We start from the raw sequence: 25,598 nt of genomic DNA on the forward strand, positions 1-25,598 counted from the left end.
GGCTTGGGGGGTGTTTTATTTCATCTGAATGCATTTTAAATTGAAACAATGGGGGCGCTCAAACATAATTTGTTCTCAAAGTGGGTAGTAAACAAAATAACTTTGGGAACCTCTGCTTTAGAATATCGACTTTAATTAGGTATACCGCTGTTGAATGTAATTTTATTTACTCTAATTAAAAACTTACCTACATACGTATAAGTTTCGTATAGAAAAATAAGTATAAAATATTTCTTCAATATTTTATACTTAGAATAAATTCGTTTAAGTCGTAAACTTAACAATACAAAATTCCGGTCTTCGATGTTTGTCTACAATCGTTCCTTTGCGTCGACTGCACGGTGCACCGCACCTATTATGTCAATATAGTGTTCGTCTTTTACATACAGGACAAAATCACTTCCAGTCCTCAAGGACTACCGCCAAAAGTGTTCTTTCACATATTATTGCACAATATCACTTCAAGTCGGTCGTCAAGGACAAGTTTTTTGGCTAACACATTAGCACAGCCGCACATTTAACTTGGACTATCTTTAGTTTAGTTACAATCACTATCGACGTCACACGGGAGCCGCATCAGGCTGCGCGGGCGGCGCGGGCGGCGCGGGCGCGCTTAGCGGCTGCAGCTCGGTGGGGGGCGGGGCGGAAGGCGCGGGGGGCCGCAGGCGCGCGTACACGAGCCGCAGCGCGAGCAGCGCGGCGAGCGTGAGCGCGGCGGTGCTCGCGAACGTGGCGTCCGGGCCGAACCGCGCGTACACGCCGGACACGAACACCGGGCCGAGCGCGCGCGACCCGCACCCCGCGCCCGTCAGCACGCCCTGCCACACGCCCTGCGGCCGCGGACCCAGCACCTGACATCACACATATTATTATTTACAGATTCACACACACAATCACACTACAGTTTATCACGTTATGTCTCTTTCGGCTATATAACATGATAATATATGGAATAATATGCTGAATATAATAAATTGGGACGAAGTTCCTTATCGCGCGCACCTCTCCGTTCTCCTCGTTCGATCACACTTTTGTAACTTTTTTTTTTAATCTTATTTATTTTATAAGCCTTACATCCTGAAGAACGTTCTCATCACGCATTTACCAGCTTACTCCCCAAGTCAATCATGCGTATAGAAGTTTTACTTCAAAAATACATAGATATTATATTATATTATGTATAGGTAACGTTTCTGAATATTCACCTTCGAGAATATAGTCTGTATGAGGGTGACGCCGAGCGGGTAGCCGACGGAGACGCACGCGTAGCCGAGCAGGAACTGCGGCAGCGTAAGCACGCGAGACGTGGCGCACCAGGGCTGCCGGTCCACCGGGCAGCCGCCCCCGGCCTCCACCCCCGCGGCTAGGGGCGGTGCGCCCGGACCCCACGGGATACACAGCAGCGACGCCGCCGCCGTCAGTAGGAACCCGCCCCACACCAGCAGCGCCCTAAAACCACGATAATGCGGTCTTCAATGGCACATTAATCGCAACAGATAAGCAAATAACTGTTCATATAAAACTTTTAATAATCGTAAAAACAGCGATCCTCGAAAGTAAATATTATCGTTTAATGTAGTAAACTAGTTTCCGCTACGACCAATAAAAAAATAATTCGGGCGCAATTGCTTCTGTAGTTGTAGTGATATTATTACAATAATATCAATGACGCCCGCAACTCCGTTGCGCCAAAACTCGTATATCTCTCGGGAACCGTGCATTTTTCCGGGACAAAAAGTGTCCTATGTCCTTTCCCGGGACTCAAAGTATCTCCATTCCCAACAAAATTGGTTCAGCAGCGTGAGTGTGAGGAGGTAACAGACAGACAGACAGACGGACATGCTTTCGCATTTATAATATTCGACCGATCAATACCTCTCCTCGAAGATTTTTGTGAGCGGTGCGATGAGCGCGAAAACGACGCAGGCGACCACGGCGCCGGCGCTCATCAGCGCGCCCATGTACTGCAGCGCCTGCCGCTTGCTCCATGCGAACTGGTCCATCGTCAGCGGCGTCGCCAGCGTCTCCAGCAGCACGAAGTTGAACACCAGCACGAAGAACGCGCCCACCAGCGTCCAGCTGCTCACCAGGTCCGGCTTCAGCTCCGCCAGCGCCTCCTTCTCTGTAATTTAATAATAATAAATCCCACACAGATGTCGGTAACGGTGGCCGGTTTCATTGAAACCGGACCAGTAACGACCTACCCAAGTGTGTGCGCAGCACACAAGAGCACTCTCTATTCCTTTTACACTCGTAACCCAGTGGGGCGGGCGACCGACACGACTGGCGAGAGATCAGGCGCAGGACCGACTTTTTACATGCCCATCCGACGCATGGATCATCTTATTTGTCAGACAATAAGGTGATCAGCCTGCATTGTCCTAACCAAACTTGGAAATATCATGTTTCCAAAGCGGGAATCGAACCCACGACCTTCAGGTCAAGAGTTACGCTCATAACCACTAATATAATAGCAGCAGTCAGTAAAACGATATTCTGCAGTAGAAAGACAGGAGCTGCCGGTCCGGGAACTGGTCCGGCGAGATCATTTTTTTACCCTCACCGGTCTCCTTGCCGCGGAGGAGCATGGCCTCCCTCGCCGCGATCTTGTGCTCGGTGAAGCAGAAGGGCAGGAAGCAAACGAGGTTGACGAGCCCGAGGAGGACGTTGGCCCAGCCGGCGGCAGTGTACATGTCGAGGCGGGGCGCGGCGGTGTAGGCGGGGCCGGGGCCGAGCGGCGCGGCGGCGGCCTGCAGCGCCGGCCCCACCACGAACCCCAGCACCTGCGCCAGCGACGCGCCCGCCACCGCCCGCGTGCGCTCGCCCGCCAGCGTCGCCGCCGACAGGTACGACCGTGCCACCGCCACGTTCGCTGTAACACGCGCGAACTCTTACTGTAACTTCTCAACCGAAACTCAGTAGCTGTAGTTCGAATGCAATAGTAACGACTTCGCCCGCGTAAAGACCGCGTAAGAATTTCATAAACAAATTAGGCCAAAAAAAATAGCATAATATGATGGATCCCTCCCGTGGCTTACTTTTTATTTGTGCCAAATCTATATATTAATACGTGAGCCAGAAACTTTGTATCCCTTTTGACGAAAAATGGGGAAACGTAGGTGAATGAAATTTTGCACAGTTATAGTTTATATGATGAAGGAGTGCATCGAAATAATATTATTTTGAAATTATGTTTTTATCATACATATTTTTAACAAATAAAACATTACACACACTACAACACACACACTAGGAAAAATTACAGATTTTTGAGTGACAAGCCTATACATACGAATTATACTCTTTTATTTATGACTAGCGGCCCGGCCCGGCTTCGCACGGGTGGACATTGGTTTTTAAATTATTTTTTTTAAATAAAGGTAGTCAATCTTTAAGTTAAGCAGAACATAAAAATAGTTTACATTATTTAGCCTGCAACTACTATATTATAATTATTATGTACATATAACACATTTTTATTGTATTTTTTTTTTATATTTTTATATTTTAAGTGTTATGTTTGATTATTTTATCCTTACCTGCAGAAGATACTATTATTTATAATATTTTGCAATTTCTTCATGTTTTTTTTTGTTTAAAATATTTTATGTTTTTTTTTTTTTGTAGTTTTATGCTTTATTATTTTATGCTTACCTACATCTACTATTATATACATTTTGAAATTTTCTATTTGTTTTTGTATAAAGTATTTTTGTTGTACTTTTGCGCTTTATGTTTTTTTACACCATACTTCTTTTTGCGTAAAAGATTCCATTAAAATTGGGTTAAAGCTTCCCTGTAAACGATATTTGATGTTGTTTTATTTTGTGGCAGCAAAATAAATTGATTATCAGCAGCTCCAACTCGGGATAGGCCAACGTATAGTTGACCATGAGTAAAACATTCTTTTCGTAGGTCGATGCCTACTAATTTGAAAGTTTGACCTTGGGACTTGTTAATAGTCAATGCGAAAGATATTTTTACCGGAAATTGAAGCCGTTTAAATGGGATTGGCAGATCAGTTGGAATCATCGGTATCCTCGGTATATGAGCTAGTTGACCAGCTGCTGGGCCGGTGATAATGGTAGCTACAATTAAATTGTCCTTTAATTCTTTAATAAGCAGCCTTGTCCCATTGCACATATTTGGTGGGCATAAATTTCTCAAAAGCATGATTGGAATTCCGATTTTTAACGTCAGTTCGTGTGGTGGAAGTCCAGAAGGATTCAGCGAATTTAAAAACTCCTCTGGTAAGTACTAATACCTGCTGATAAGTAGTTTGGCATGGTTTGTACCAGCGCAACGTTACTATTGCATATTTTTAGATTAAAAAGTAGTTATTGTAAGATAATAATAATTGTAGTAGTCAGACATACGATATCGCGGACTTTTACGTTGATATTAATGTCCTCTATAAGACTATAGTACATCACTTTGCGATAAGTATAGTCTATAATTTATAAAGCATAAGCAAGAAGGAATATTTTGGTAGATTTTTCACACAATTATTAACACTTAATACGGTTCCCTTTTTTCTCTCATTAAATAAGCCTATATTCAGCAGAAATAGTGTGGATTAAAAAATATGCATTAATACTTCCATCGTGCATCGGCATCGTGGGTATCGCAGACACAATAGATCTTCAATTGTTATGCTGGCAGCCGGCTGCCGCTATTGGAGATTTATAGTTAAAGAAATTAATTAATTATAATAGCAATCAAAAATAATAGTCATTCAAAACTTATTTTAAAAAGTTCTAAAAATATTACTTTCGTAGTCATAACTTTTAAAGCTTTTTTGAAATTAGGATTATAATAATGAAGCACGATAGTCTATATCAAATCAATAAAGCAGCACCCGGCTGTCGCATAACTATTGAAAATCTATTGTGTCTGCTATTCCCACGATCGAGGTAATATTTACGTGGACTCTCCGGGCGAGACTGTGGCACTGATAATTAAATCTCTCCCCTACCGCACGCACACCCGCGCATCGCGCCTTGACGCCCAATTCGCAACGTGCAGCAGAAATCGTAATATTTTAATTTCGCCATAACATTAAAACCAAACGTCCAATTTTAATCATTCGAAGACCAAATATTATCTACATTAACTGTACTTAGTGATGAAATAATTTATTTTGATAAGGGTCAATAGCATGATTTAAATAAACGCATTTAAATATAGTCCAAAAAAAAATCTAGATTTTTTAATAAAAAAATGGTTATTGTGCCTCACTCAACATAGATAGGTATAGTGTATCGCGGACTTTTTTGTAGATATTTAAAAGATCTATAATTACTTAGAACATTTTATGCCTCTATCTTTTATAGTTTAGGCAGCGTACGCAAAATAAGTAACTTTTCTGGTTGATTTTTTAAACCTTGCGTCCGAAAATCCCAAATATCTTACGGAACCTTATATTTTTCCAAAATAAAAATTAGCCTATGTTCAGCAGAAATAATGCAGGATTCCAATGGTAAAAGAATTTTTCAAATCGGTCCAGTAGTTTCGGAGCCTATTCGACTCAAACAAACAAACAAACAAAAAATCAAATCTTTCCTCTTTATAATAGTAGTGTAGATTGAAGTCTGTTGACAACAAGGTGACAAATTGAAAATCACTGATCTCCATTATACAAGTACGCTGGATCTATGATACCCACTTTTTTTTTGTGCCATTTGAAGCGGAATCAGCGCCCCCATCATTAGGACCGAGAACTACATTTGACGTAACCATTGGTAACCATGTATTTATTTTAATTCTCTATGGCTTAATCGTTCGAATTGTTTTCGTGTTTTTAAAGTGTTTTAAAAGGTTTTACGCGATTAAGTAATGTGTAAGGTTTGTACACTGTATGATGGGTACCTAACCTAATGTACAATCATGTGTATTCGGCCTTACAAGCATGACGTTAGAGTCTATGAATTATTAGTTATTACAATGACAGGACGCTCAAGATGGAGAACTGAGCACAGATTACTAGTACGAGTATATATTTGGAACTGAGCCTGCTCGTGAAGTGATATAACTTTTGTCAATTCTCTAAAAGTATTATAAAATTACATGGAAGTACAAGTAATTTATTGATAAAAATTAAATATTGTAAAGGACTAATAATTGTGGTGGAAGTAACAAACCTTAAATTGTCGATTTTTCTGTTTTAGGTAAGTACATCATAATGCACGTGTTAAATTGTTATAATAATGTTAAATAAGTATATTTAACTCTTTGTTTTACTTTTTAATAACAATAAACATTTCTGTTTTAGATAAATCAAAATTGGCTTTAATTACTTCCGAGTCCTGTATCATCTAACATATTACATATAAATAAGTGGTGGTAGACGGTAGTTCATAGTTAAACTATGAAAGGGTGCATGTTATGTAAAACACGGTACAAAAAGGGATGTGGGGTTACATTTCACAAGTAAGTGATTTTAACAGCTCATTTCTACGATATTAAACTTTTATTGATAATATAGGCACTTAAAAATGTGGCACTAATCTTATTATACCATATTCACCACATATTTACCTTTGTTTTACCGATTTTTGATAAACAATAAAATTCAATAGTGCTGGAGTTTTCTGTCGATAAAACTTATCGATATCTATAATAATTGTATTGAAATCTCCGATAACCGATTTTTATTATCAAATACATATTATGCTCTTAAAATAATTGACAGGTTTCCGTCTGACGAAGGAAGACTGGAATTATGGTTGAAAAAAATTGAAAAGCCTGGTTGGCGTCCGAAAATTGCTATTACCGCTTGCCGTTACTATTTGAAGTGCACAAACGTTCTCTGTGAAAATACAAGGCGCAAAGCTACCATTTGATCGTGATTATGTTTGGAAAATTTATTTCAGCGTCTACTCTTTCTTGACAGACTGTAACTGTGTAACGGTAACTAATAAAATATAATGTTAAAGTATCGCACATATATTTTTATTATTTATAAATACCTTACCTACTCCACCCTAATAAAAAAATGTATTCAAACGTTCCATATTTATTTATGGATCGCATTATCCAATTAGTTAATTTCCCTTGCACTTCTGCAATCAGCGCCAAAATGGCGAAAATCAAATGAGATAAAGTAAATCGATAAAAATTGGCTTGCTAGATGCATAAATAAATATGGAACTTTTATATTATTAAGTACTAGACTTTCCGCGCGGCTTCTCTCACGTAAATATCTAATTACATAGACAAATTGGTCCACAAAAAATAGCCTATATAATCCTTCACGTTAACATTCCCCCGCTTTTTCCACATTTTCCTCTATTTCTTAGCTCCTATTAGTCTCAGCGTGATAAAATATATAAAATGGGCTGTCTAACACTGAAATAATTGTTCAAATTGGACCAGCAGTCTGAGATTAGAGCGTTCACACAAACAAACTCTTCCGCTTTATAATATTATATGATGAGATTAGTTAGGGTCTAATCACACAGAACACTTATTCAGCTTTAATACGATACACTGTAGCGCTACTTTGATAATATTAGAAAATACAATACAACAAAGTTTTCGTTAGAAGCTTATCTTCAGTTTTGTTTTTAGTTGTTCGTAGTGCTAACTGCTAAAAATAAATGGATTATAGATAGGTACTGCTACTTCACGTTATCTACGTATGAAATCGTTGTTAATTTATTACGCCTATCTAAATTACGGAGAGGAAGTCTGTAATCTTTAATGCAAATATGTAGCGTTTGTATTAATCAATTTAATATTTTGTCCTAATGGTCGATTATCTGAATCTGGAAACATTTCATCGATAATAGAAAAGACAGTTGTACATTACTAGTATCAGTTCCAAATACTCCCACTACTGCTATCAGCGCCAATATGGCGACATGATGGCGACTTTCAAACGTCATTTTTACGTCAAATTTAGTTCCTATCCCTAATAATGGGGGAGCTGATTCCGCTTCAAATAGGCACAAAAAATAGCTGTCATTTCAAAGGGTATCATCAGTCCAGCGTACTTGTATAATGGAGGTCAGTGTGGAAAATGGATTATAGTTTTTTTTTATTGAATCTTAGATACTATTAGACAATGCTTACACTGCCTGTCTGAGATCAGCTGAGTCCCATAGAGAAGAGTTAAAAAAAATATGATAAAGTCAATATTTTTTACAAAATATAGGTAGTAGTTCCAATGTCGTTGAAACTAAGGTCGAATTTCGACCATTGGGCGATCTCTAGGAACATAAAATTGCTTCTGAGATAAGCCCTATTAAATAATAATAGTTATTCTCGCTTTTCCGCATTTTCCTCTGTTTCTTCGCTCCTATTAGTCTTAGCGTGATAATATAAAAATCCTTCCGCGATAAATGATCCAACACTGAAAGAATTTTTCAAATCGGACCAGTTGTTCCTGAGATGTCTAGTTTTTTTTTTTTTTTAATGAAATAAAGGGGGCAAACGAGCAAACGGGTCACCTGATGGAAAGCAACTTCCGTCGCCCATGGACACTCGCAGCATCAGAAGAGCTGCAAGTGCGTTGCTGGCCTTTTAAGAGGGAACAGGGTAATAGGGGAGGGTAAGGAAGGAAAGGGAAGGGAATAGGGGAGGGTAGAGAAGGGAAGGGAATAGGGGAGGGTAGGGAAGGGAATAGGGGAGGGTAGGGAAGGGAATAGGGGAGGGTAGGGAAGGGAATAGGGGAGGGTAGGGAAGGGAATAGGATAGGGGATTGGGCCTCCGGCAAACAAACTCACTCGGCGAAACACAGCGCAAGCGCTGTTTCACGCCGGTTTTCTGTGAGAACGTGGTATTTCTCCGGTCGAGCCGGCCCATTCGTGCCGAAGCATGGCTCTCCCACGTATAAAGTGTAAGTGGCTTTTATTTATGGAGGGTTAAGACAGCTAATTCTTCTTGGCACACGTGAGTTGGGTGCAACGAGTCAGAAGACGAAAGCAACCAAATACTAAAACCAGAGTTGAGTTGAGTTGGTACCATTTTTTTAATCAAATAAGGGGGCAAACGAACAAACTGGTGCAATGATGGAAAGCAACTACCGTCGCCCATAACACTCGCAAGTCGCAACATCAGAAGAGCTGCAGGTGCGTTGCCGGCATTTTAACAGGGAATACGCTCTCTTCTTGAAGGTTTGCATGGCCGTATCGGTCCGGAAATACTGCTGGTGACAGTTCATTAATCATTATAGAGTTTTACAGTGCGCGGCAGAAAGTTTCGCGAAAAACGCACGGTGGAAGACTGCCACTCATCAAGGTGATGAGGATGGTATATTTTTCGCGTGAGGCGATGGCGAAAAGTTGCAGGTGGTATAAATCCGAACAATTCCACAGAGCGCTCCCCGTGATACAACCGATAGAGGATGCAGAGTGAAGCTACATCTCGGCGTAATTCCAAGGGGTCCAAGGTGTTTGAAAATTGAAACACAGAACACTATGGCAGTCAACAATTCGAGCGACCCTTCGTTGGATACGATCCAGAGGAAGTAGTTGGTATTTTGGCGCCCCTGTCTCTGGGAAGGGGCGCCAAAACACCAACTAAGAAGAGTATTCCATATGAGGCCGAACTTGCGCCTTGTAGAGTTGTAGGCGTTGGTCCGGACTGAAGTACTGTCTCGCTCTGTTAAGAACACCAAGTTTCTTCAAGGCTAACTTGGCCTTTCGTGTTATTTAATTGAACACTGCATAATACTTTACATTACACATACTAATTATACCAAAAACTTCGAGAAGTTCATTGTTCATTGACGTAAATGGTTTCTTAATCCAAATACCGGCGTACACGTGCGGAGTTCATTAAAATAAATGAGGTCTTTGCAACTTTGTATTTCGCCAACATTACTATTATGTTAATAATATTATGTACGACAATAATTGGCATTCAACCGCAATAACGTAAATACAGTTAAATTAGTAAAGAAGGCCTAATCCATACCAATATTATAAATGCGAAAGTGTGTCTGTCTTCACGCCCAAACCTTTGAACCGATTTTGCTGTTTGGTATGAAGATACTGTAAGCCCCGGGAAAGGACATAGGATTCTTTTTATCCCGGAAAAATATACGGTTCCCGCGCGAAAAACGAATTTTGACGCAACGGAGTTGCAGACGTTATCTAGTACCTATACTGTATTTTATTGTAATGAATAATGAGTTAATGACTAATGAGTAATGACTGATAATAAAAATGTATTTGAAATTGTTATCGTTACTAACTAGCTTAGAGCTGATAACATCGTTTGTAGGTAATTATGATAAGTTTACATTCAATGTTAAATACCTCGTCAGTCCTATTGTTATAATGTACAGTAGGTCACTAGCTATAGCGACGTTTTATAGTGTTGTTAAGTGCCTCATTTCTTGTAAAAATAATATCGTTAGCAAGTTATTTGTTACAGTCGCCTCAAAATCAGAATTCTTTGAAACCTTTTGAAACTAACTAGCTCCTATGACCTAACAAAATACTAAAAGCATAGATACTTAAGTTAAGCAGTTTAAGTTAATCAGTTGATGAGTCAACCTACTACTGTTCGCTTTGTTATTGTTTCTCGATTTCTCAGAAACAATTTAAAATTTTAAAAATAATTCTAATTTAATAGCGGACATTATAATTACATAGGTATAACACATTATATGTAGGTATATGTCAACTATTAGTCAGGGTTCCCTAGATTTTTTTTATTTATATATTTTTATTATGTTACTATAATATATACAAAAAATCAGCTGGTTAGGGTTCCGTTTTAGGGTTCTGTAAATATAATAATATTGCTCGTCTAGGGGCTCGCAAAGAGAGTACCAGGATACTCTACTAGGGTCTAGACTCTAGGCTATCATTACTACCATAATTATTATTATTGTATACCCGAGGCGACGCCGACGAGGGCCCGCGCGACCAGCATGAAGGTGCGAGCGTGCGGCCGCGCGAGGTGCAGGTTGGCGTACAGCGCAGACGCCGCCACGAACAGCGCCAGCGACGCCAGCATCGCCGGCCGGCACGAGCGCCGGTTCGCCCACAGCCCCAGCAGCGGCGATGCCAGCAGCTGCCCAAGCGGGCTGATCCCCACCGCCAGACCCAGCGCCTCCTTGCTCGCGCCTGGCTCCAGCTGAAACGCGCAAGTTGAGAGGTTGAGCTCAACGAAACAGGTTGAAAACGTTAAGAAGGCGACTAAAGCAAAATTGACGATTTTATAATAGATACTAAATTATATTTCCCAGGGTCTGACCCTTGGTCTGACCCATTGAAAACACGTTACACGATATCTTAAATTTTCTGTATAGAAAAAAATCACCTTGATGCATCTAATTTTCACGATTTTTTCCTGGCGGATTTTTTAAATGTTGTATAATAAATATATACGTTATTTAGAAACATCGAACATGGCAATGATTCCGCGTCGTCCTTTTTCACCTGGCATATGAAAGACCGGCGTGAGTGTGAAGAGAGAAGGACGATGTTTGATTTTTTGCTGTAGTCGCCCTCTTAAAGCCGTTACGATTAAGCTATCGGTTTCCAAACATTGGTTGCAACTTGCATCTTGCATTTTGTCACTCTTTTATTAGTTTCTGCTTAAAGTAGCAAAACCTTAAATGCTGGTATTATGACGCACTTATTTTGTAACATATTATTACTATTGCAGACTTTTCTGTTAATATCTCTTTAATAATTAATCTTAGCAGCGTCAATGATCTCGATTATCGGTGCTACCACAAGCGCATTTTTATAGAAATTATTTATTTCAGTGTATAATTTACACCTTCTGATAATAACTCAGACTGTATGAGGTACTTGACATTTTAACTGTATAATTTTCCATCTTTAAAGGTGGAAAAATACAAACAGTAAACATTGAACTGTAAAAATATGTTGCAACTTGCAGGACCAGACCAGCTGGATATCTAGTATCTACCCTGTTAATAAGATCGTTGGTTGGTAGAGTTTGTACTTTGTAGAGACGTATGAGCAGTTAGCATTCTTACCACTCTTGAGTCTTGGCTTAAAATCGCTTATAAGTTACAAATTACAATACATATTTTGGTTTATTTAATTTTATTTTTTCAGTGCACGTCTCGCATATATAGACAGACGGACAGTAATAATAATATTAGTACGGATAGTATGGAACTAAGGATATTTTATAAAAAATAATGATAAACACGTCATGCAGTGATTTAGTAAAAGAAAAAATATTTTGTAGTTGAGTGTTATCCTCTATACCTATAGACGATTCATCAATCAAGAAAAACGAATAGCATATCAGCCACGAGCCCACGACACGAATTTCGCGTTATGGTACAAGACCACTTGTTGTGAATTGTGATTGCCAGAACGCGTCGTGGCCGTTTTCAGAGCCACAACGCGAATTTCGCGTCGTGGGCCGTGGCTGTTTCACTGTGACCACAACGCGTTGTGACTTGTGAGCTATTTTTCCGTCCGCTAAGCATTTTCGGTCTTTGAGCGTAACATACGTAGGGGAGGTCAGCTCAAAGTGGCCACATTAACTTTCAATTTGAAAAAAAGACGAAATAAACGGTACATAAAAATAAAAAATGTGCTACTAGATAGTGCATTTATTATATTTCTGCTATGTGTGATTCGTATTTACCCAAATCTTAAAATTAGCTCATGATTCACATATTACGACAACCTGTCAAAAAACCGCTTTGCCCGAGGGCCTGCCTAAAGCGGCCATAGGGGTAAGGGCAACGTGGCCAGCCCAAATGTTCACACGAAATGGTATTTTTTTCTATTAAATAAATATATTTTTTATAAAATGAATGCTAAAAATGTTCAAAAATAGGTATTTATCAAAACAATTCTGTAAACTGCTACTTACATCGCTTCTGCTCGGTTTCTAAGGTTTCTTGACAGGAGGCTATCTTCCAACAATCACAATATTTTTTTGTAAAAAATAATCAACTCTTCTAAAATAAAAATAGTCAAAATATATCAATAAAACTTTGTTTTATCGATATATTCCTGTTTTAAATGTCTCCTTATTTAAAGTATGACCATGTTTGTTTTCTACTAATTTGACTGAACCCCAATTTTGTTGAACATATTTAATAGCTTGCGCCATCGTAGTCTCTTCCCATGACCCCTGGATAGTTTTCTTTTGATAAGTTTGTTCACCATTTTATAATAGTTTTAAGTAATTATCATATAAAAACTATCATTTAGCTTAGCGGCCTATTGGCCGCTTTGCCCGGTCCGCTTTGCCCTTCGGCAACCGTTCTGTTTGAAACATAATTTTCTTTCTCATTTTTTATCATACTCCAGAATAAAAACAACATAGATAAAGCTTAATAGATAAGCAACGACACCGGGAAAATAGAAGCATTCAAATATACAAGAAAATAATTAAAACAGGAAGAATTTACCTTGCATTTTTTTAATAAAACGTGCAATTCCAATATTTTTGGCGCTACAAGCTCGCGCCTTCCCCAATCGCTACCGCATCATGGAGCGGGCCTGGGCGGGATGTGCGCTAGAGCAGCAACGTTGCTCTGCCATTATAAATAACCGAAATATTAAGGGTGGCCGCTTTGCCTCCTATGGCCGCTTTGAGCTGGGCTCCCCTACAAACAATAGATTATAAATCGATTCTATTATTATTGTTCTCGTATATTATCTTATACTCGTACCATAGAGAAATCTAATACTAATGTAACTTGATATTTGAACACGTGAGCGGTGGAACACGATTACTAACATAAAAAAATTGCCGTTTTTTGCATAGAGGCTGGGCCGGAAAAATGATTTGAAATTAAAAAATTGGGAAAATATTAGCCAGATGTTAAATGTTAATTTTACGTGTTGATCCACTCACGACTTCATCTATCGTGAGTCGTGAGTCACCAAATCGCGGCTGTGGCCTGTGACTTGGTGAACGTGACATTCGGTGTTACCTAGGTTGCCAACCGCCCTGTTTTCCCAGGACATGTCCTAGTTTTCGTAGTGTGCTGGATAATTTTAAGCAGCGTCCTAGGTTTTCTACATTTCATGTTTAAAATTAAGTTACAAGCTGAAGTGTTTGTTTTACATTATGATAAGTTTAAGTTTCTAAGTTTAAGTTCTAGTTTTAAAGTTAAGTATATATTGTTTCATTGTAATAACTCAATTTTAGTACCTCTTTTCTTGATATTAATTTCGCTATTGGCACAGAATATATTATATAGTAGTACCATAGCTGGTCTCTGGTAGTACCAACTATTGGCAAGTCTATGTGTCCTGGAGGCGTACTACGAAACTGTTTTGAGAGTCAAACAATCGGATGAGAAATGCCGCGTTGTTAGTGTAGGCCGCGGTATTCTGTTTGAGTCGCAAAACAGTAATTCGTATTACAGCTCATGTTTTTGGATGAAGTTGTCCCGGTTTTTGTAATTTTAAACCTGGTTTTTAGGGCTCCGTAGTCAACAAGGAACCCTTATAGTTTCGGTCTGTCCGTCCGTCTGTCTGTCTGTCTGTCTGTCCAGTCTCTGAGACTATAGGACCTAAGCTAAGCTAAGCTAAGCTGAAATTCGGCATGAATGCACATTGCCCAATGCCCATGTTAATGGTGCCTACAAAATGCTATGTAAAATCTTAAAAAAATATATTTTTATGGGACCTCCCCTACACATCAAGCGGGGATGAATTTTTTTTCGCACCCACCCCACCGTGTGGGGTACCGTTGGATAGTTTTTTTAAATATTATGAGTATTCATAGATCATTTTCCGATTTAGTTCCTTAGATTCCATTTGTGAAATATAAAGTTTTAAAGTGGAAAAAATCGTTAGAGTCCACTGTCCAGTGTACTACTGTCCCTTTCTACCAGCTAAACAGCTGCTTCTAGAAATGTGAAAAAATTTACGAGACTAGGAAATATGCTGAATTTAAAAGGAAAACTATCACGGCTAAGAAGACTTCATAAGTTATTGAGTAGGTTATTGATTAATAATCGATCAACTAAAAAAAATTTATTCGGCGAAGTATATAGGAACTTTTCCTTTAAATTCCTTTGAACGTAACTGAGATGATGTTGTTAGTAGTTTTAAACACGTTATAAATGTCCTGTCATTGACCAATCAAAAATCAGCGGTACTACGGAACCCTATATTGCGCGTGGCCTGACACGCACTTGGCCGTTTTTTTATTGAGGTTGGCAACCCTAGTATCACCTCGTATTGTGTTCACCACAAGTCAAGGTTCATGGAACTAAAATGGTTGTAATTCAATTGATCTAAGGAACAATAAAACAATATCAGATGGGGACAAGAATACATTAGCGGTTAGCCGTTAGCGTCTTAGCCGGCCGCTACGCTTCAATTTTATTGAACAGTTTATTTGACAATTAGATTGAAGGCACGCGAATCGTGATGTTCAATATCAACCCTAGACGGTCAATAATATTACGCAATACGGAAGGCAATACGCGATAATAGAGTATCAATATTTGTTTACAATTAGAATAAAATTAGTTGAAACGAAGTATATCGTCGCCAAGGCTATGACACGAGCGTTTACTGCGATGTGTCGCGCCAAGGTACTATGTACTATCAGAGAAGTTGATTCCTAGGCAGATAGGGGACCTACACCTACCTACCTAGTTTGGTCGCGTTATTTCAAACCCATCCGATCCATCACAGCTAATATTGAATTGACATAAGCCGACCAAATGGCGTATGTCCGTCAACTGCCTACAATTTCTCTGATAGTTATACATACCGAGTAGCTGTTAATGAATGAGCGAGAGTTGTTTGCTAGTGGCTATCCAAGCTACTGACACAGCGACCAGTTACATATTATCACTAGTAAACCAGCGGTACTGTGTCCGCAAGTAATAATAATATAATACTCCCCACACCGGTTTCGGTGACGGTGGCCGGTTTCATTGAAACCAGACCAGGTACGCAGGAGTAATTTTATAGTGCCCAAGTGTGTGCGCAGTACACAAGAGCACTCTCTATTCCTTTACTCTCATAACCCAGTGGGACGGAAGACCGACACGACTGGCGAGAGATCAGGCGCAGGACCGACTTTTTACATGCCCATCCGACGCATGGATCATCTCACTTGTCAGACAATCAGGTGATCAGTCTGCATTGTCCTAACCAAACTTGGAAATAACATGTTTCCAACGCGGGATTCGAACCCACGACCTCCGGAGTCGAGAGCGACGCTCTAACCACTAGACCACGGAGGCGTTCGCACTTCGCGAGTAGTTGGTGTAGAAAGATTTTTTTAGCCCCAATTTCACCAACGACTGTTATGCGCTCGAATTAGTACCACGTCTTCTTATGAATGAAAGCGAAGACATGACATTTTAACAAGCTGGTAATAAGTTGGAAAAATTAGGGCTTAACCTCTCTACCAGTGTTGCTGACTCTTTTGTTGTTTTAACAGTGCTGCAGATTTTTGCATGTACTGCCGCTTATATAGACTTTGACATCATAATATTTCGACCCTAATACCATAATTATATTGTCACAGTGACCAGCTCTGAATTTATTGATAGGCCATATTATATTGTATACACTATAGGCCATGGCCTATTGGCGGCAGCATCCTATGGCGTCCTAGGGGGCGCAGAGTTCCTACATAGAGGTGGCAAAATTAATGTGGTCTATACGCTTAAGAAAACAAATCCGGCCCTGACAGTGGCTCGTGTTGTACACCGACTGGCGACTGGCGACTGGCGACGGTGTTTTGACATCTTCGACTATGCTGATACTCGTATTGCATAATATGTCGTTTGCACGTGTCCGCGTGTTTACTTTGTTACGTCTCACAGGAGGGAGGAGGGGGGCAGTTGGCATGCGCTCGCGCGTTTTACTTTCTCCGTCTCCCGCGACCTTGGTATCGCCGAGAGCGCCGCGCTGACTCACGAGTCACGACTCTCGTCCGCTGAGACGTTGAATTAGAGATACATCATACAGTATAGTATACATGACGTGACCATACAATATTCTTACCAAAGCGGGACATCTAGGTTTTACCCTAGGCTCGGTCAGGCCGAAGCCCACTGACGTCATTTCAGACGTTGTATATATCTTTCCGTTCTCCAAAACTTCGGTAGCGCGATGCAGGACCCGTACCACCAAACCGTTTTGAGACTCAAACAATCGAACGAGAATGCTGAGTCCTGCTCTAACAAACGTGAAACGACATTGTTAGAGCAGGACGCGCCATTCTCGTTCGATTGTTTGAGTCTCAAAACGGTTTCATGATAGAACTCCTGGATTGTTAGGCGAATAATTGTGGGTCACTCTCCCCCGAAGACTTGCGGTCGAATTGCTTCGATGGTCTTGTACCTACAATTGCGTTGTCAGGTGTGGGCCGCGGAAGCTACGCGTGCAATGACCAGGAGAGGGTCCCGTCACCCGTGCTCTGGTTGCTAGTTAACAGACAACATCGACTTCGCAGGACACGAACGAGTCGACAAAAGTGTTTCTCTGGCGAAATATTTTGTTGAACGGCCTCTACCTCTATAATCTATATCCCTAAGCAATTCTATAAGAAGCTTTTTTTTATAAAATAAGGGGGCAAACGAGCAAACTGGTCACCTGATGGAAAGCAACTACCGTCGCCCATGGACACTCGCAACATCAGAAGAGCTGCAGGTGCGTTGCCGGCCTTTTAAGAGGGAAAACGCTCTCTTCTTGAAGGTTTGCAGGTCGTATAGGTCCGGAAAAACTGCTGGTGACAGTTCGTTCCAGAGTTTTACAGTGCGCGACAGAAAGTTACGCGAGAAACGCACCGTGGAAGACTGCCACTCATCAAGGTGATGAGGATGGTATATTTTTTGCGTGGGACGATGGCGAAAAGTTGCAGGTGGTATGATTCCGAACAATTCCTCAGAGCACTCCCCGTGATACAACCGATAGATGATGCAGGAGTGAAGCTACATCTCGGTGTAATTAATAAAATTTTACTCAAAAATAAAAACCTACATTACATTACTTTTCCAAAAAAGACTTACTTAATAAGAATTGCATAACAAACATATGGAACTCATTGTTCATAAAACATAATATTATCATAGGAACATATATTATTAGGTATTACCAAAAATACTTTTGTACCTCAATAATAATAATAATAAGTACTATCATCTGCATAGCAATGAATGCCGTTGGTCGGAGAGCTTAATAATATATTAGGATTATTCTTGCTTTGTAGCGAAAACCTGGACATTTTCCATCTTGAGGGGGACAGCGGGACAAACGGCCTAAAAGCGGGACTGTCCCGTCGAAATCGGAACGGATGGTCACGCTGTACTATACACCAATTACTGCAATAACCGCGAAGGTGAGACTAAAAATTACGTGCGTCTCGTTTCTATGCCCTTTCTACGAACGGTCTGTAGAACTAGAAACGACAAGGTACACCTCCAACTGCAGGCTTAGCAGGGCCACCAAAAGGATTATTCTTAGGGTGATTGTAAAGTGATTGACAAAGGAAATCTGTCCAGTTTGTCCGCAAAAACTGTCAGCGTTTCTATTCTTTCAATTTCTAAACAATGGACACTGGACATGCTGGCTGCTGGGCCTGCTGGTCCCTTATGTTGACGAGTACTTTCACAGATAAACTTATTCAAGGTATAACATTATAATAACTAATTTATAACGACAATTCATTCTTTATAATATTATTATTTTAATCCTTCGATCGAGGTTTCTCGAAAAATGCTATTGTATTCTATGGTCGCGATCACCGGTGCTCGTACGGGCTTGATGGGTTAAATCAGAAATTGTGTCTGTCTGTACCTCTTGACGATAAAGCCCCTGTATCTACAAGGAGTACCTAACAAAACTAAGTCTAAACTAAATGGAAATCACTTATTGTATAACATTGTAATTTTGTAAAAATTAGAATGTAATAAAATCAGCGTCTAATTGGATACACGTGGCTGAAACTGTGTCAAATATGAAAATTAGAATATGTAAAGAAATGTAATAACTATGGAGAAACGACTGTTGTCATATGTAAAATAAGAAAATAATGTAAGAAAATATGTGAGTAGGTATACAATATATAGAATATGAATAATGTGAAATAGATGAAGTAATAATAGAAAAGACAAAAAGCAAAACAATAAAGATATAAATAATGTATAAATTTATAAATAATAAATGTAAAAACTAATGGTAATTAAACAAATAATCACTACAATGTAACCAGGCAAAACCATGCAGTAATTGTCCTGTATAATGTATAGGGGAAACATTAAAAAAAAAAAAAAAAAAAAAATCTAAGTGAAAATAAGTACTTTAGGGTGTGTATGTGTCACCTGTGCTGAAAGTAGTATTTTTTTTCATCTTTGTATGGTAAAAATCATGCCGCGCGAGAGCTTGGCCATACAAATCACAAAACAAATTTTGCTCTTTCAGCGCTGCAACTTTCACAGTGAACTCTATACATATAAGGAACACATACACACCCTAAAGTATTATCACTTAGTTTTGTTACATCTTGTATTTACAATTTCTGTTTCTCCTGGAGTGCTTGTGTCTAGACTCTAGTCTATTGTTTTCGATAGTATTAGGATCATAAACAGAAGACCCTGGGAGCAATATTGTCACGATAATGTCGGGAAGACCATTCACCACGGAGACATTTAGTAAATCAGCCGTCGTCACCTGAACGCCGTAGGCAGAGTCGAGGAACAAGCTCGTTATCAGTGGAAAGTTGTCAACGCACGGCACGATAGCAGTCGTGCTGATAAGTGATAACGCTATCGCTAGCGAGTAGCGACCGATAAAGGAGTGAGCACACTGAGACGGGCCGTGCTGGGGCTCAGCGTGCCGGGGCTCATCGCAAAAATCCGCCTCCATACTATTTGTATGGAAGCGGAAAGCCGCTGCGCCCCGACACAGTGTGCGATACGCGCATCCGCTTCCATACAAATTGTATGGAGGCGGATTTTTGCGATGAGCTGCGCTGAGCCCCGGCACGGCCCTTCTTAGTGTGCTCACTCCTTAACGGAGTAATTATAACGATTCATGTGATTTAACCAGTAAAAAAAATCACCCAAGTGCGAGTTGGACTCGCGCACGAAGAGTTCCGTACCACCCTACACCGTACAGCCTGGCAGACAGGCAGACTGACTGACAGACATCTCACATCGAAGTCTTAGTAATAGGAATTAGTTTTTACCCATTGGGTGCGGAATCCCAAGAAACACTAACAACTGCAACTCTATCTAGGCCATTACCACTTTTATATTTCTAAAATAAGTACTAAAGTGTCACAATCAACAGTACGATTATATTTAAATCGGGACTACATTATATTTAAATCATCTTATAATTATATTCAGCTCCTAAGCCAACACGAACTTGCAACAAACTCTACAACGAGGAACAAAGTGATTGTCCAAGCGACGGTTGGTGGTGAATTGATAATTTAAAATTAAAAATAATATGTAGGTTTTTAAAGCATTACTTCTAGTTTGCTGATACGTCTTATCGGATGATGTTGTAATTTCCATCAATTTGAGTTGAAACTTTTGGTTAGAGACATATTTAGGGTAATTACTAATTAGGAGTCAATAAAATCAATCATCTTACATAAGCGCTTTTCAGTGACACAATAGTTAATAGTGTATACCTCGATCGTGGGAATCGCAGACATAATAGATTTTCAATTGTTATGCGACAGCCGGGGTGCCGTTTGGGGATTGATGGGTTAAATGCAGCCATATGACGCGGAGGGTCAAAAATGGCTGTAGTTACTGGCGAGCGATTACTTAGGCGTCATCTAGATGCAAGATAATTTTTTCGCTTATGATCAAGACTTCTGATATTATATCTGTGTGCCGAGTGTGAGTTATTTGTTTGACATTCGATCGTGAACGCGTTTGGCGTTCACTAAGATTTTGCATGGGAGCTGGGCTAACTCCCGTGGGCATCGCTAGGTGGCGCTGTACAAATCCCATACAAAATCTTAGTAAACGCCAAACGCGTTCACGATCGAATGTGAAACAAAAACTCACACTCGGGCCTCTGAGACTTGAAAGGAAGTGAGTAGCTATAATAATATGAGATATTAAGTGATTATCGAGCTATTACCACAGCTCGCGTGCGACGGCGAAGGTTGGCACTAGAGGCCGCGGTCGGTGCACAGTGGTCAGTGGCTCTACATCCGGTAGCGATGCTTTTCTGAATGTTAACTAAGGAGTGAGCACACTGAGACGGGCCGTGCCGGGGCTCATCGCAAAAATCCGCCTCCATACAATTTGTATGGAAGCGGATGCGCGTATCGCACACTGTTTCGGGGCGCAGCGGATTTCCGGCTTTCGGATTTTGTCTCTAGTCATGGATTTTTGCTGTTCCCCACTGAATTTGTTTCAACATCCATTAATTTTTTCGGGGGAATAGCAGACACAATAGCTTTTCAATTGTTATGCGATACCCGGGTGCCGCTTGGGAGTTGATGGGTTATATACAATCATTATTTACTTACCTAGGTAGCTAATGCTAATGTTGTAAATAATTATCGTAATAAGTACCTACGCTATTTATTGTAACAAACAGCAATGAAATCAGTTTCGAGCATATGGTATTATCGCCTCTATAATTATCTGAGTATATTTACCAAGCACGTTGGCTGACGGAGCTGTTACAGTGTTATCTCTGAAGTTGATGTCGATAAACAATAATTAGAGACCAATAGGTAGTATGCGACAGCTGGGCTTTTATATTAAGTATTTTGTTATCTTTTGTATTTTTTTTTATGAAATAAGGGGGCAAACGAGCAAACGGGTCACCTGATGGAAAGCAACTTCCGTCGCCCATGAACAGTCGCAGCATCAGAAGAGCTGCAAGTGCGTTGCCGGCCTTTTAAGAGGGAATAGGGTAATAGGGGAGGGTAGGGAAGGGAAGGGAATAGTTGAGGGTGGGAATAGGGTAGGGGTTAGGGATTGGGCCTCCGGTAAACTCACTCACTCGGCGAAACACAGCGCAAGCGCTGTTTCACGCCGGTTTTCTGTGAGAACGTGGTATTTATCCGGTCGAGCCGGCCCATTCATATAAGTATATATGATAACATTACATTTTAAAATAATATTTTGATGTTTTTATATTAGTAATTCATTTAAGTTTTTAATTTTTGGACGACAAAACGTTAATCAATGGACTGTAGAACTACGTTAGTAATCTTAAGAAACCGACCATCAATTTGGGGTTTGTCGGTTAATTCATTCTCCAAATTGAGTTCCCCCTTAATAATATCTCTTAATCTGTTAGTCAGCCCCTATCTACCACATTGTTGGGTTAAGGTTGGGTTAACTGTTGAAATGTTACCCTTCTAAAAGTATTATTGAAGAAAAGTCGAGCGTTCGCATGGAACGAGATTGTCTAAACTCTGACAGACTCTTGCAATACAAAATATTATTTTATATAGGTATCTTCGTTATAAGTTAAGAGGATTCCACACCGTCCTTTTTTCCATACAAACGTTGTCCCCTGTTTCCTCCCTGGATAATGCTAGTAGAGTTATAATTTTTTTCCTGAATATGTACGGCCACTAATACAATGTCCCTATGTTTTCTTTTTTTTCATAATTTAATTATTAAATAAGATATGAACGTTCACAAACACAAAAAATGGCCAGATTTTCCGCTGTGTTCAAACGTCCAGAAAACAGATTTGGCTAGATTATACAAAAAAAGCAAAACATAGGAACATAGTTCAAGCCTTTTTTTAATCTTTAATGAAAAAAGTACTTAGATCGGTTAAGTTTTGGAGAAGGAATCAGGGGACAACGAATCGTTGATTTTCTGGATTTTCTGCAGTTGTCTCTATCGCGTTCTGCGGTATACGCTTGAGGTAAGGGAGACAGCTATAGATATTACACGTACTTTTTTTTCATTTCTCTAGCCCCTGTTGTATCCTCTTAAGCGCGTGTCTTAAGTATTTTGCAGGTAAATCCTGCTCACGGAGCTAAGTGTTAGCTCCGTGATCCTGCTCTATTTTTTCCATAGAGTAAAGTATCGCTCCTGCTTCTTATCCTATGTTTGCCGTGGCCGTACCGTATAAGTACATCAGTTGAACCCATCGAAACCGGTTTAGTTACCCGTTTTCGTGGTTTTGAGTTGTTATTATTGACGTCAAATAAGACAACCCTAAGCTCTAATTGTTAGATTAGGATTTTTGGAATACCACACAAACATCAAAATATATTCCATAATATTCCAGAAGTATAATAGTAAATATATATACAAAAGTTATAAACAAACATTTACTAAAAATATTAAGAAATGTAATTTACCACGAACACGATCAACTTAATCAAATAATTATACAAAGTTGTTTAATTTACATTCTGTCGATCGAAAGTGAGAAAGTGAGAGATCTATATGATTTGAAACTCCGCATACGGTCCTTATTAGGTAATAAATGTGAATAAATTAAAAATTACCATTTATTTTAATTCGATTTTCTAATTTAATCATCAGCTATTAGCAATTCTCAACTTTACACATCTATACTAATAATATTATAATTGGGAAGAGTTTGTTTGTTTGTTTGTTTGAACGCGCTAATCTCAGGAACTACTGGTCCGATTTGAATAATTCTTTCAGTGTTAGATAGCCCATTTATCGAGGAAGGCTATAGGCTATATTTTATCACGCTAATACTAATAAGAGCGAAGAAATAGAAGAAAATGTGGAAAAAACGGGGGAAATTATTTGAAAGGGATCATCTCACGAAAAACTGAAGCAATTTTTCTGTTATTTGGCATATAGAAACAAACTCTAATGCTTTATAATATTAGTAAAGATGTGCCCATAAACTAGTATATATGTTATTGGAAAGATGTGCCCTCCGTCCGTCCTGTCCTCCGTCTCACAGTCCATTACACTGCGAAAAGTTGGAAATCGTTTCAGAAACAGCAAAGTTAATCATAAATCATAAAAAAAATCACATCTGAACATACAATATATATTATCTTTTATATCTCCTTAGTTTTGGAAGTCGGTTAAGAACAATAACATACCTATGACAGGATAATCAACTTCCATCTCTCATTTATCCAAAATTGATATTTCCGATGATCAAACTCAATTAATTTTGTCTCTAATTACAAATTGATTGACCTATTAAAACACAATTTAGTTTACCTAATAAATCGCGGGTAACACCGCGGGGCACAGCTAGTTAAAGATAATGGTATTAATTTTATTTGTATCACGTTTGTTATGTTCTGTTATCTCAATAATCAATTAGTAATCTATTCTAAAGTTACCTATCCGGCTCGAAGGACCAAAAAGGGATGTAGGAGCTGCTTACTCGAATACTTTGTGATATTCTGATAGTTGATTTTAAATTTGTTTAAATTAAAAGTCCTTTATAAGTATAAAAATGATAATAATATTATAATTGACTGTATGCTAATGCTAATAATAAGTGCGCGACTGATGACGGCTTGAAGGGAACTGCCCAAGAGTGTGCACTGCCAGGGCCCAGGACTAAGAGAAAATATTATGTTTGAATCAGTAATGTGCGTGCTAGCTCGTACACCTACTACAAATAGTTTGGCAGCGAGTGTTATTGTTGTGGTTGTTTGTTAGTTGTTACATAAAAGAAACAAAGAATGGGACCGAATTATAAATTGTGATAATACTGACGAGCGTCGAGTACGTCTGGCTATCAGCTGATTGCCGCCTCATTGTGTCGAACAGCGAGCGGTGACGTTACATTGTTGTGCTAATATTATCGCAGCGACACCGAGCGGCGCGCGCTCGACTCTCTCCTCACCTTGTCGAGGTAGGGGTAGACGCCCGTCAGCACGATGCTGAACCCCAGTGACATCTGGAACATGGTGAAGTAGATGACGTACACGCTGCGCCAGCGCTGGCGCCGCTCCCGCGCCGACTCCAGCGCGCCCTCCCCGCCCTCCGCCCGCGCCCCGCCCCGCACCAGCCCCTTCAGCCACTCCATAGCACTCACACGGTCACACGCGTCGCGCCCTGTCAGCTGTACTCGTTGGAACTGTGAGAACCGCGCATCGTACGAGCTATTTCGACGCTAATCTCGCTCGTAAACAAAGGAAAGTGAATGCGCACTCGCGGTGTCGCGGGCGACGCGACCGGTGCTGCCGACTGCCAGCCGCTTACTGAGCATTCGTGATCGTGAATTTCGTGATTCGTTTCTCGAGACTCGATCCTCCGTTCTCGAGGGCGACCGGCGACCGCTACGATTTGTAGTAGTCACTAGTCAGTAGATGGCTGATCCTTCAGGTCAACGCCCACAGTTGACAGGCACAGGAGACAGTCACATACATTGATACAATACAATCTGAGGCCCGTGGCAAATTGAAGGGGACTAGCATGAGTAAAAGGAACCTACAATAAATGGATGAAAATATTTCTGAGCTTGCGGCTCTTCTACCGGAGGGTTGGCATTTGAATCACGCATTAGGTATAGGTAGAGAGGGGGGAACGGTGGCATTTTATAGGGGTTAGTTACTTTACCCTTTCAAATGACACCTGATTTGTGTTTGAAGTTACGTGTGAAGGAACATTATTTTTGTTAACATGTCTAGATAATATTGATTTTTCACTATAGTTACGTTTTGTTTTACGCGTAATTTTGTTGTAAAATGTATTTAAGTGTTATAAATATAAAAAC

General features: G+C 39.9%; 1 protein-coding gene across 1 annotated transcript; it reads right to left on the minus strand.

The window, feature by feature from the left end:
- Positions 1 to 66: 66 nt before the first annotated feature.
- LOC121733509 (major facilitator superfamily domain-containing protein 8) lies at positions 67 to 25,091 on the minus strand. Its single transcript, XM_042123776.1, has 6 exons — positions 24,726 to 25,091; positions 10,848 to 11,088; positions 2,564 to 2,872; positions 1,876 to 2,122; positions 1,206 to 1,449; positions 67 to 851 (listed from the first exon to the last, which is right to left on the minus strand). The coding sequence occupies exons 1-6, from the start codon at positions 24,906 to 24,908 to the stop codon at positions 561 to 563; spliced, it is 1,515 nt and encodes a 504-aa protein (XP_041979710.1). The 5' UTR covers positions 24,909 to 25,091; the 3' UTR covers positions 67 to 560.
- Positions 25,092 to 25,598: the final 507 nt, after the last annotated feature.

This window comes from Aricia agestis, chromosome 14 (genome assembly GCF_905147365.1).
Source record: "Aricia agestis chromosome 14, ilAriAges1.1, whole genome shotgun sequence".
NCBI lineage: Eukaryota > Metazoa > Arthropoda > Insecta > Lepidoptera > Lycaenidae > Aricia > Aricia agestis.

Bases quoted from the DNA above. Each gene is read 5' to 3' on its own strand.
- LOC121733509 (XM_042123776.1), bottom strand. From the start codon at position 24,908: ATGGAGTGGCTGAAGGGGCTGGTGCGGGGCGGGGCGCGGGCGGAGGGC. The intron at 2,873-10,847 runs GTATACAATAAT...CGCGTGTTACAG, and splicing joins CCTCGTCGGCGTCGCCTCGG to CGAACGTGGCGGTGGCACGG. The intron at 852-1,205 runs GTGAATATTCAG...GTGTGATGTCAG, and splicing joins TACAGACTATATTCTCGAAG to GTGCTGGGTCCGCGGCCGCA.